The sequence below is a fragment of the Botryllus schlosseri genome, chromosome 13 (genome assembly GCF_051294905.1).
Source record: "Botryllus schlosseri isolate E-star chromosome 13, Bs_hap1, whole genome shotgun sequence".
Lineage (NCBI taxonomy): Eukaryota > Metazoa > Chordata > Ascidiacea > Stolidobranchia > Styelidae > Botryllus > Botryllus schlosseri.
The window spans coordinates 19,790,215-19,803,505 of record NC_137248.1 but is presented as its reverse complement, the minus strand read 5'-3'; the positions used below and the strand labels follow the sequence as shown (position 1 = coordinate 19,803,505).

The following is a 13,291-nucleotide window of genomic DNA, read 5'->3' as shown; positions in this document are numbered from 1 at the left end:
GCCTACCCCCTACTGAAAATGAAAAAAACGCCTAATTTACCCGATTGAGTCTAACTGTATTCGCAATTACGGGTGAAAGACGGTGAAATGTAGGCACAAAGAGATTGTCGCATATTATAGGAGACCTTCGATATCGATGTGGCCAGACGCCGAATAGTCGTGTCCTTGCAAACTGAGCCTAGCGGGCGGTATACAATAGACCCGAAATATTAGGCTTACCATATTTCGGAAATGAAAAAAGAGGACACTTTTTCAGAAATTTCTGACATGCAAAACTGGAGAAGAATTCTCAAAAACCGGTAAATTTTTCCCACTTCACGATCGGTTGACTAAAAAAAAAGGTCATCACTTCCGCTCAAAGCTTAAAATCACGTTCTTCACTCCACATTGCCAGGTGGATGACTAAAAAAAAAAAAAAAAAAAAAAAAAGGTCTTCTTTTCGCTCAGAGCTGAAATCACCGCTTTTCCCTCCGAAATACCCGCCGGAGCTTCACTTCTGCGCTAATTTGCGGCATATCACTCGCAATTTCCTCTAAATCTGACCTAAATTTTCAAAAAAGAGGACAAATCTCAAAAAAGAGGACAAAAGGGCGTCCTCCGAGGACACTTTCAAAAAAGTCAAAAAAGAGGACAAATCCTCTTAAAAGAGGACGTATGGTAAGCCTACGCAATATACTCAACTAATAATATTATTGACCTAGTTTATTTATGAACTTAATTTTACCCGCTTGGCGCGGCTATTGGACCGTGCACTCGTGCACTCGTTCGTCAATTGCATGTGTCCCTTCAACTGAAAAGGTTGGCCATTCCTGGTCTGTATAGATAACTAATCTACCCATAGGTTAGTTATCTATAGTAATCTATAGAGTCTGTCAGCTGTCAGTAACATCCGATGTAGCAACGAAGACATATAGGTGCCGCCGTGCCGGCTTTTGACGTCGTAATGAATACTTGTCAATTGTCGACAATATCATAGTTGCATTAGAACGCCCTTTTTACTCTATGCCATTGCTGTTCACAGCATTAAAATTCAGGCCTGCTGTTCAATTATGATAAATCAGCAAATGTGGTTGTTGCATATATAATAGCATCTTATGAAATAGGTCGGAGCCGGAGCTACTCCTCAAATAACGGGCTCCAGCTCCGGCTCCGGCTCCGGCTAAATTTTATGTAGAGCTCCGGCTCCGGCTCCAGCTCCGGTGAAAATGCACGGCTCCGGGGCTCCGGCTCCGGCTCCGGCTCCAAAGCCCTGGCTTGATCATTACTTTGGAGCTCGTTTGTTAGGAGTGGTTGTTGTAGGCTCATAAAACACGTTTTTTGAAAAGTATTTACACAATTAGGGCATAATTTTACAACTTAAAAAAAATAAGTTTTTTTAAAATGCCTTTGCCTAAATCACTGTTTAAAACATGTTTTAAGCAAAGTGGTGTAAAACACCGTTTGTTTTAAATGCAACCCTACTTATCAAGCTCGAAACTAACTATCGCTCCCATATTTACGAAAAAGAGGACGTATAAACGGGAAATTCATTCACCTAGCTCTGATCGCTGATGAATTGACTAAGATAGGCCAGTATGTCGAGTAGGTGCTGGGAAAACCGGTTTCCGCGTTTAATTTCCGTTGAGTTGATCTTTTTTCGCGTCATATGCAGAATAAGCCGTCACCAACACGAGTGTCGCGGCAAATCACCATAAGAACCCCATGTCTCTCGCCACCGATCAATACTACTACTCTCGGGCAATGTTCCCTCTAATTTTTGACGAGTCTGCGCTCACTCACCTACTCACTGCGCAAACCCTTGGACAACAGTGCGTAACGACTAAAAAAAAGGTCATCACTTCGGATTTGTTGTGCGCAACTTGGATTTTCTGTGCGCAGAGACCGTGTCAGCTTAGAGGGAACATTGCTCTCGGGCCAGCTACATTTTTCGTAGATGTTTGTATATGACCATAGAGTAGCATATTTCGTTTAAGATTTATTTGACTTGATATTTTTCTTGACACTTTGCGCGATTTATTGTCACTTAAATTAGTGCTTTTAGTATTGTTGCCGCCTCCAGAAAATTAAAAATACCCCCAATTTACAGAATTGAGTCGAACTATATTCGCAATTATGAGAGCAGACGTCACAAAATTATAGACGCATATGTTCACCGAAATCTTCGATATTAATATGTCCAAGCGCCCAATAACCATGTATTTGCCAAATGAGGCCAGCAGTGTACAGAGGCTACCCACAATATATGCAAGTAACATTAATATTGAGCGGATTCATTCATTAACTATGGAAAAATTTCGCGTTTAGTGCGGTTACGACATCACTGCGCATTGAGTTTTCATGACATAATTGTCCTCGATTTCGATGCGGAGTAATACAAGTCTCATTTTCACCATCGCTTAATCCTGTTCGCACCTATCGGACGACTAAAAAAGGTCAGCAACATTCAAGTGGCCTGCGCAACAGTCCGAAAATCTCATTCGGCTTGTGGGTCGAAAAGGTTGGCCACCTTAATAACTTTTCCTAACATTCTTTACTCGCGATTTTGGTGCATCTGAGAGGGTTCTCTGTTTCTACAAGTGAAACTATCATAGGCAAAATATATCTCAAGAAAACGTTGATTGCACAAAACAGTACAAGGAGTCTCAGCGTAGCGAACTGCGAAGGGTTTACTACGGAATCGGTGAGTGGTCAGGCGTGTACGAGTTTTGAGTATACGTTAAAACGGTTTGCCACGAAGAAAAAGGTTGAAGAGCATTGTTCTAGTCACCTCAAAAATTTGACTGACTTGACTCGAGTCACCTTTGAAAATCGATTGACTTGACTCAAAATGTGCAATGACCCAAGATGACTTGTGACTCGATCCCAACACTGGTCTGTAGCACCTAAGCTACGCTGGCTGTAAAAAATCAAAATTCTTCGTCATTACTGTTCACTGCCCTTATGTGTAAATTTTTTGCACAACATATCAATGCCAAAATGATGGTGTAGTCCCAACATGAAGATATGCTACCAACGTCTTGGTTAATGCCCTACCCAGTGGTAACAACTCAACTCTCGTCGACTGGAACGAAGCTGTACTGACGAACAAAATACCAGGCTGTTAAAACATTGTATTCAACGGCAAACACAATTAGACAAGAGCACGGACCTTACACAAAAGGCAATACAATATAAAGCTAACACGCGTTCTTTATAAACAAAGCTTCAAGTTGAAAAAATTGCACATTTCAAGATTACAACAAAGTCCCCCTACGGAGGGTGAATAAATCATACTATCTCTAACAAGCAATTAACGTTACTCAATTCAAAGCTTATACCCGCAAACCTGACCAGCATGTAACTCACTGTAAGCAAGGAACTGCGAAGGACCTTCCCGATTTAAGATTGTTGTATTTACAAATTTTCATCATGTTGACATTACTTCTTCAATCTCAACCTGAGCAGAGCACAGCTACGAAAGTACTTGAATACTGAGATCCACGACATATTATCGAGATGACATGAAATATTAATTCACTACAATTCCATCAGAAGGTAGGCTAGTTATGATATGAGAAATGAAGGCATTGTTCTAAGACAGAAATGGGATGTGGGGTGGGAGTTCAAGTACCAGAAACAACATGATATACCAGATTCACCCCGGTGATGAAAATATCTCGGGTGCCGCATAGCTTGGGTACACAGAGTTATTTTTGAACAGCCCTAATATCCGATAACACTCAACGGAACTGCAATATCATCACATTATCGCTGATAAGAATTTGAATTTGCTGGCCCAAAATTGTAATCATTTCAACGATTTGAGTCGAGTAGCGGCGAGATGAGCTTGTGGAGTACTGAACTAAAACTATATTTGCCACAAAGAGCTGAATTATCAACCAGAAAGATAGCTTCGATACTATTCTTAACTGTGGAAGCCGTGCAGTACAAAGCCACACATGTTACCGGAAACAACATATCCGTGAAGTCGTGATTGATCAACCACAGATTGTCACAGAGCGTCATGAAATAAGGATAGTCAAAAATGCCTAATTCAGCTTCACCTGATATAGAACTAGCATTGTGTTCCTTGCAGACGCATAAAAGGTACACATCACATCATTCATACAGTTATCATGTCCAAGTGAGTGGTCCTCGAGGCCAAACACTCGCTCAGGTTCTCGATTTTGCACAGCCCTAGTTATTACAGAGCGCAAGCGACAAACGGACATCTCCAGCCCTTCATTTTGGCAACGATGAAAAAGTGTTCGATTTCACGTCAAATCGATCGTACTTTTTGCCGGTTTGAAAATTGGTTTGCGGCAATTTAAAGCCGGCGGCTTTGTACATCCTCGCGATATCTCCGTGCGAAGAACGTGGCTTGATGATCGGAGGCACGCCGCCGGACGCACCGGGTGTTGAAAAACTAAAGTCAGGTACTGTGTTTGCGGGCGATTGAGGCGATACTTGCAGATAAGGAGCCACCGCGGCGGCGGGCTTGTTGAACCCGGTGATGTAAGACGAATGCTTGGGAGTGCCTTGCTGTAAAGCTTTCATGGGAATGCTGACGGAGATGGAGCTGGCGCCGGGACTGGCCGTCCAATCGTCTTTCATCACCTGCGGAAGATTTTGACGCGGGTTAGTTCGCTTCTATATATATTAATGTGTCTTAGGTAGGACAAAGCACAATGACTCCAGTACTCAATCCGAATTGAGTAATAATTATATTGATTCGAGATTTTTTCGAGTGCTGAAGTAACACACCCACTTTCAAAGAGTTGAATTATTGACAATTGTAGTTTGGATGCTTTTTTCCCAGCATGGAACCCTTTTGAACCGTAACTGTCTGTATACCAGCATCCAAAACGTGTAGTTTGAAGCTGCCTAGTATTCACGTTAGTGGCAATGACATTTTCTGTGAAGCCGTCATCAATCTACGCATTTTCTAGTTAAGACAGTGCTACTCCACCGGGATGCCGATTCGACTGCTCAGGGTGCTGCGAGAAAATGAAGTACCGTACCATAATGAAATTTGCACCGCCATCAACATATTCCCGAGTATCAAATGGGATGGGAGAGGCTGATGAATAAAAATTTGCCATCACATGCAACTGGCCGTGAGCGTGTGCTTACAGACGGACCGAAAATGATTACCTTTTTTGTCTGGTTTTATAGCTGTTTTTTAATTCATAGTAATCAGCTTCCCAAATCTCACACTCAGGATGTTAGGGTGCCGACAACTACATAACCTTGTCAGATGATGACGCGAGGTGAAGAAGGTTGAGAACCACCGACTTGGAAGTTAATTAGGTGAAACGACTCTATTATACATTTTGAATTTCGAAAAGCAGTAGTTCAGGGTACGGTGGCATCACTTTTACGAGTAAAATTTTGCCATAGCAATGAACGTAGTCTCGATAGCAACAATAATAACAGAATGAAAAAAGTCTGCACAAAAGATAGCTTTCCGGGTAACGAGATTGGTAGAAAGCTACCTGTATTGTGAGGACGGGCACCAGATTGGAAAATCGACTTTTCACGTGCGCCAACACCATCTGTTCGTCGGCGTCCCTCCTGACACGAACTTGAAGCGATCCGGCCAGCGCCGGGCTGCACTTCTTCCCCTCTCTATCCCTCGTTCCCACTTTCAGAGTGTAGAACTTTTCACATTTTATCTCCAGCACGCCATCTGTCGACAATAAACAAAATCCGAAATGGCGAATGAGTCAATAGGACAGTCGCATTACTGGGTAATCAGTCCTGACATTCTGAATATGTGGTTCAAAACAGAGCTTCCAACTCAGGTTTGCCAAGCCAGTTTCAGGGGTTCAGCAGACGTAAAGACATGCATACGGACTCATGTAGCAGATATTCATTACTCTTGCAGTAAATATTCATTACAATCTTTTCTTCGTTATGTGAGAAAATCTTGTTTTAATGGATTGGCTGCACAGTTCATTTTTTGCGCTAATTCTATAGCAATTTATTACATGTGTAGGTGGTGGATTTTTGTTTCCGGGATTCCTTAAAAATTTTGGGTTAGCCGAAGTTTTGCAGATTAGCGACAGGGTTTGCCAAGTTAGTATAGGTTAAAAATTACTACTCTATCGTGTTCGGGGATAAATACACAATTTTGACTGGTCAGATATGGTCAAATAAAAATTTTGTAGGTACCCATATCGATTCAAATTATCAGAGAATTGCGAACAATTCAGCATTTCGAGTATTTAGCATACAACACGTGAGCATGGAGCATATAACACTATCACCAATCTCAACATTAGTCCGTAGAATATCATGTTCCGCTTCAACCTGTTACAAGTGGGCGGGGTTTAACCAAGTCGCAAGTCAATCTCACTTATAGTTTTGAATCGAGTCAAGTCGAGTCATTTTCAATTCGTCACCAGGTCCAGTCCGAATCCAACTCGGCGAGCAGAGGGTCGAGTCCGAGTCATAGTGCTATGACTCGATTCCTAGTTATTGTGTTGAATTCTCAGTTTCGAGTAAAAATCTGGTTCAACCCATATTTTACAACTTTGCTTTGTGATATTGAATGCTTCACATTCAGAATGTAGTAATTTTCGTCGCTTTACCTATAGACGAAATACCAATAGCGTGGTAATTTTACTAATATCGATATTATACAAAGAAATGATGGTCTTGGCTGTCCGATTCTCAATTCATATGATGTGGTACAAGTCATGCGCAATGACCCGAGTACAAGTCGAGTCAATACGCAGATCGAATGAAGTCGAGTCACAAAAAAATGGCGACTCGAGTCGAGTCAGGACTCGAGTCATAACAACCCTGCTAGCGAGTTTACTTTGCAACGCACAATACTTCAACGATTGCCAAATGCACAATTCCCGAAAGGCCGCAGGATACTAACATTTCAAAGGATAGCTTCATGGACCCAAAAAGTAAAAAGTTTCGCATAAATAGAACATGATACGTACCCAACGTGCGAGCTTCACTCAAAATTTTATCAAGTTGACTCAGAAGGTAAGGCGGTATGGAGTGAAGCAACACCTTCCCACTGCATGCGGCAATCGGCCACATCGTTCCGATCGTAACAAAAGCTATGCAAATTCCCACGAAAGTATCGATTGCGTAATATGAGCTGCGGCATAAAAAGAATTAGCTGCGGTTGGGATCGCAAGAGTGCGACGCAGACTTACTCGATTTGTAGCAGCAAGTCAACGATAAGAACTCCGCATGCCGCAGTGAATGAGATGAGAAAAAACGGGTTCAGTCTCGGTACGAGTAGAGATTCAAACACTGGCAATACTCCGCATATCCCTCTGGTCATGTCCGCAATATGTTCCTGTACCCATGAAGATGAAGCCACTGTGGAAGACAGGATTGATGTTATTTTCAAATCAGATTTGAGACGAAGATAATTATGTCTGGACCCAGGGTTGTAACCAAGTCACAAGGCTCCGAGTCACAAGTCAATCTCACTTTCATATTTTTGACTCGAGTCAAGTCGAGTCATTTTCAATTCCTACCGAGTCAAGTCCGAGTCCAAGTCAGCGAACAGAGGATCGAGTCCGAGTCATGGTATTATGACTCGAGTCCGAGTCCAAGTCATTGTGTTGATTGCTCAGTTTCCAGTTAAAGTCTTCCTAAACCCACTTTTTTAACTCTGTTTGGTGATATTGAATGGTTCGCATTTATAATATATCAATTTTCCTCACTTTTAGCAGTTTCTGGTCGCATTTTCAAGCACCAGTACCAACAAGCGAAATCCCAATAGTGTGTTGGCTTCGAAATTACAATGATATGTCGGTCTTGGCCGTCTGAATCTCGAGTCAATGACTTGCATCGAGTCATGCGCAATGACTCGAGTCCAAGTCGAGTCAATACACAGATGGACTCGAGTCGAGTCATTTCCGTATTTTGAGAAAATGACTCGAGTCGAGTCGAGTCATCCGAAAATCGTGACTCGAGTCGAGTCATGACTCGAGTCATTACAACCCTGTCTGGACCCCATGCAGTACAGTTTGATGATGGGACACGGCTCTCCAATAAAATTTTAGTTTGGGACTTTCTTAACATCTTATTCATCAACAATGCTGAAATTTGTTGGAAAGGATGTAATGTATTTTTCTCCTTGATTTTTTGTGGCATATACACTAGCTCATGATATACATACACTGATACAGACAAATCTGTGTATAAATAAGCACACACAAAATTAAGACTTCATAGTTCCGCTTCCGAGTGTCAATGAATAGTATATGGGAAACTTACCTTCACATACATTTCGGAACGCATGATTAACAACGCAGTAGTTCGCAATGATATGAAAGACTAAAGCAAGAAGTGCCCCAGGCAGCAGTCGGCCTGCGTGGACCTCTGGTTGTTCAGATATTCTGCAAGCGAAACGCACCGAAAATGGTAGAAGATGGATGCAATCGTAAAAACCAGGGCCATTTCCATGTTAGTGATGAAACATTCAGGTTTTGCTAAGTAAAATTGAGTCCTGAGAACTCAGAAACTCAAGTCACCATGACTCCACAAGATTGTGAAAGATTTTGACTGCCTTATATAAAGAATCAATGTGTCATTAAAAATAAACATTTCATATATAACGAATAACAACACTTAGGCCATGTGATAGCCGCACCTTACTTGCACAAAACGCTGAAGTTGCAGAAAGTGTGTGATAGCTCTATGCACTCAAATAATTTGTTACTATAGAGATGTGTTTTGTTCATCCCATGGTAAAATTGAGTTAGAAATACCTTGAAATGACGAAATATTATTTTACCAACGTAGGTGGTAGCATACCATGGATGAACATTGTTGGAATGACAAATTCTATGCGATTTAGTGAATCACTTCAGTCATGGAGTTGAGAGCTGGTAAAATACTAAATGTTATTGAGCTATGCAAATGCAAAGATAAGCATCGTGGAGAATGGTTAACAGTAAGAAGCATCAAGACTCTTTACATTGAAGTGAACCACTGCCACCTTGAGGTTGTACATTGAAGTAGACGCCTCACAAAGCTTACCTTTCCAAAGCATCCTTGATGACGAAAACTGCACCAATTTGTGCAACAACAACGCAGGAAAATACCGACAGTACTTCAAACCGTTCGAAACCCAGCGTATACGTGTTCACGAAGCTAGTTTTTGCCTTATATTCTTGCCTTGATACCCAAGCAGACAATATGTTTGTGGAAAGCGCCAACACGTCAAATAAAGTGATGAGACTGTACGCTTTTAAAGCTGAAATGAAAGAAGAGATTTTACCAAATTAGGCATGATTCAGGTACGCAACTCAACATTGACGATAATTATCCAAAGCCCAATAGCAGAATTAGCACAAAACCAGTTGCATATAAACAGATGATATTCAGCTGGTAGGCCTATGCCCCAGACTTCATTAGTTCAGCCTTAGCATTGACAGCTGTCACTTTGGATTACCTTGAACTTGATCATAAATAGGAGCTATACGGGTACTAGAGTTGTTCAAAAATGACTTTTTTTCTGGATTCCGGGGCTTCACTGATCGAATAGCTAGGTTGCCTAAATAGACGGTGCACGCCAAATTTGGCTCTACTCCAACCGGTAGATGTGAACGCACTGGAGTTTAAAAATTTTGAATTTATTGAAAATCAATTTTGAAAAAATATTTACATTTCACTATCAACCCCAAGAAATTATCAAGTTATCTGAAAGAACGATGTTCAGCAACTATTGCTTACTTCCAATCAGTAAAAGCGAAGTTACTGCAGTTTAATAGTTTATATTTGAAAAAATAGCCTGGACAGTGGGTAATCGCAGCTTATTATTAATGAAAAACTCAAATAACTTTGCTTCCACAGGTTGGAATCTGCGTCTAATTTGTTTTCCATCATTTTTGTAGACAATTCCACTATTTCATGTGGTTGGACTCATCCCAGAAACGTGATTCAAATCTTTTCACACAAGTTCTTTCAATACAGCAAAATTCAGCAATCTTATTCGAATGACGTAGTCTGGTATATCTTACCTAAACTATTTGTGGATGAAGACCATACCGAAAGACATGCATACACAACGGTGTTGATAACGATCAGAAATGCTGCGATACGAACATTCCGTGTACGAAAAAGACCGCTGAATTCTTCATGAAAATATCCAACGACCGTCGTATGAGATTTGTGGAAAGGGTGAACTGTGCCCTGACAACAGAAAATAAATTTTTGATTGAATTATTATTACAAGAAAAGAACAATTTTCTTACCGTTAACAAAGGCTTTAAACCTTTTTTCTCCGACTGTTTGTCTGAAATATATGAGAACTTGAAGGAGTTTATCAGTATAAGATAGTATGTACAATTCAAGTTTCCCTATTGAACGTTAGACAGCCTTTACTGTAAAGTGCCAGCCGATTTGATAAGATCGTGATAACTGCACAGTGCATATACATATCAACGACAGAAGAAAATTGTTTTGACTGCTTCTTCTTGTCTTTTCTTACGGTATTTTGAACTGGTGAAATTGCTGATCAAAATATCAATTGATTTTGATGTCAGACAAGTGCTTGTGAATTCGGAACGCTCGGGCACTGGCATGGTATCAGTTGTTTAGTAACCTACCGGTCCTTTATTGTTCAGTGGGTGTCTGATTTCAAAGACTACTTCAAGTCGTTTCGACACCTTCCTATCTTTTCCTTGTATCGCAGTCTTGTGGTGTTTTGAATTGATGAAAATTATTGATAAACTGAACTGTTGTTGCAGTATACAGCTTTCAAATTATTGGATTCATGATCATGTTCGGGACAGATGGCACAATACTTGAACAATGAGAAGCTGCAGAAAAGCAGTCGGGCAATAAAGTGACCTAGTTGTAGTCACAGTTTGATTTGATGATAACACTTCGAAAAATGATGATAATCTGGTCAAAAATGTATGAATTACCGCGGTCGCGGTACATACTAACCTTGGTCGATGTTCAATGTGCAATCGTTCAAAACACTTGACGACGCTCTGGCATAATGACGCATGGCTTACAACTGACAATGACAATGATCACATGAACTAGACACAGCTGCGACGACACAAATTATTATGGATAGTATACCGAGGTGGATGAAATAAATACTGCATCCACATTACAAACCGCCGTCCAGCAGTGAACAGGCAGCTGTCAATCAACATCCATAATCGTCATCGTAGAGGTATCGCAAAATGGATGTAATCAACAATGCTCGCATCAATCAGCAGAGACCCCATTGACCATATTCAAACCTTCGTATGGAAAGAGAAGGTGATTATAATTTTCAGTGTTGGTATCAAGTCATTTACAGTAACCACGTCTTTTGAGTCGACTCAAGTCAGGAATCAAGTAACCTAGATTTTTAAATTGACTCGAGTCAAGCCAAGCGTCGAGAACACAGGGTTGTAACCAAGTCACAAGGCTCCGAGTCACAAGTCTATCTCACTTTTATATTTTTGACTCGAGTCAAGTCGAGTCATTTTCAATTCCCACCGAGTCAAGTCTGAGTCCAAGTCAGCGAACAGAGGTTCGAGTCCGAGTCATGGTATTATGACTTGAGTCCGAGTCCAAGTCATTGTGTTGACTGCTCAGTTTCCAGTTAAAGTCTCCCTAAACCCACTTTTCTAACTCTGTTTGGTGATATTGAATGGTTCTCATTTATAATATATCAACTTTCCTCACTTTTAGCAGTTTCTGGTCGCATTTTCAAGCACCAGTACCAACAAACGAAATCCCAATAGTGTGTTGGCTTCGAAATTACAATGAAATGTCGGTCTTCGCCGTCTGAATCTCGAGTCAATGACTTGCTTCGAGTCATGCGCAATGACTCGAGTCCAAGTCGAGTCAATACACAGATTGACTCGAGTCGAGTCGAGTCATTTCCGTATTTTGAGAAAATGACTCGAGTCGAGTCATCCGAAAATCGTGACTCGAGTCTGACTCGAGTCGAGTCATGACTCGAGTCATTACAACCCTGCGAGAACAATGCTTGATGAAAGTAAGTCAAGGAAAAGCGAAATGACAGCAGAAGGATCAACATCGAACATTGTTACATAGCGTACGAAGCCAGGATGGATGCTGGATTAAGAAAGGACAACTAGTCGTTTCGAACATCCTCCTGTCTGCTTGTTGTGTCGCACTGTGTCGTCTGTGTCTTATGGGCCGAAAAAATATGAAAGCCTATACTAAGATTACTATTACTACGATTGCTACACAGAGTTATGAGCTATATTACGGATGAATGGTTCAGAAAAAGTATACTATGGCAAAAAAGTATTTTAGCTCATCTGTCATCACTCAATTTTAGCGTCATAAGCGTCTCACCTCGCCTGACTTTATGCTCTCGAAAATGGACTGTTTCTCAAGTAGGCCTATATATTCGTCAATTCAGATTTGAAGTTTTAGTTGAATTAATTTTATTTTAATTTATTATATTTAAATCACGAAAAGATTCTTGACGATAAAACAACAAAGGATTCTCGAGCATTGGTGACAGCCGCAGCCGACTCCGATAGCGGTCGCTCTTGAGAACTACCGCCAGAGGACTCTGGTTACCAGCATGTGTCCACTGTCCTCGTTTGAAGGGATTTGTCCTCATTTTTCAAGAAATCGGAAATGTCCTCCGAGGATGCATGAATGTCCTCCTATATAGTGTTAAGAGTCAGGCGATTGTACAGGGACAACTATAAAATGCCATAAATGACGCGAAATCTTGATTTTGACGGCAGTGATGGCATAGTTGGTCAACGAAAACCGATTTTATGTGGGAACGTGCCTTTCAGGAGTCGAGTTGGGTTAGTCAAACCAATCAAATTGACCAAAAAAACTTCCAAATTGGCCGTTTTTTCGTTCGATAGTAATTTTGTGCCTTGTAAAAAGTGTCCTCTGTCTCGGATATGTCAAAATATGGTAATACCCAACATTATATCCTTTGACATGACGATGCCACGAAAGATGTAAACTGGAATGAATACGGCAATGATTCTGAAAACGGTCGCCAAGGCACCGGAATGCTCAAGATGCCGAGAGTTAAAAGACTACAGCATATTACCCGGTGACGTTGAATGAATATGTGGTCACACCGTTCGCTTGTACAAAACGCATTCAATCTGAAATCGTCGCTACAATATCGGATAATCCGTATAATTGCCAGGGCCTGGGTGTGCAACTGATAGGTCAGAAGATTTTGTGATTTACAACCTTCAAAATTGATTGGTTGTAGCTCATGCTCTACAAGCTCAATAACAAGTGTGCAGTAAGGCATCATCACACATCTTTCCATTAACAACTTCAACTTGGATTCTGTGCCTTCACTTAACTTGCA

The 13,291-nt window shown here is 41.0% G+C and overlaps 1 protein-coding gene across 1 annotated transcript; it reads right to left on the bottom strand.

Moving 5' to 3' along the window:
• Nucleotides 1–3,093: 3,093 nt before the first annotated feature.
• LOC145453920 (zinc transporter 6-like) lies at nucleotides 3,094–11,127 on the bottom strand. The gene is made up of 9 exons (XM_080331885.1): nucleotides 10,912–11,127; nucleotides 10,215–10,255; nucleotides 9,981–10,152; nucleotides 8,998–9,214; nucleotides 8,233–8,354; nucleotides 7,158–7,326; nucleotides 6,936–7,099; nucleotides 5,475–5,668; nucleotides 3,094–4,596 (listed from the first exon to the last, which is right to left on the bottom strand). The coding sequence occupies exons 1-9, from the start codon at nucleotides 10,973–10,975 to the stop codon at nucleotides 4,222–4,224; spliced, it is 1,518 nt and encodes a 505-aa protein (XP_080188011.1). The 5' UTR covers nucleotides 10,976–11,127; the 3' UTR covers nucleotides 3,094–4,221.
• Between the last annotated feature and the right edge of the window lie 2,164 nt (nucleotides 11,128–13,291).

Excerpts from the sequence above, each read along its gene's own strand:
- LOC145453920 (XM_080331885.1), bottom strand. The coding sequence starts at position 10,975 with ATGCGTCATTATGCCAGAGCGTCGTCAAGTGTTTTGAACGATTGCACA. Across the intron at positions 5,669-6,935 it reads GAGTGAAGCTCGCACGTTGG|ATGGCGTGCTGGAGATAAAA; the intron begins GTACGTATCATG and ends TATTGTCGACAG. Across the intron at positions 4,597-5,474 it reads TGCCCGTCCTCACAATACAG|GTGATGAAAGACGATTGGAC; the intron begins GTAGCTTTCTAC and ends AATCTTCCGCAG.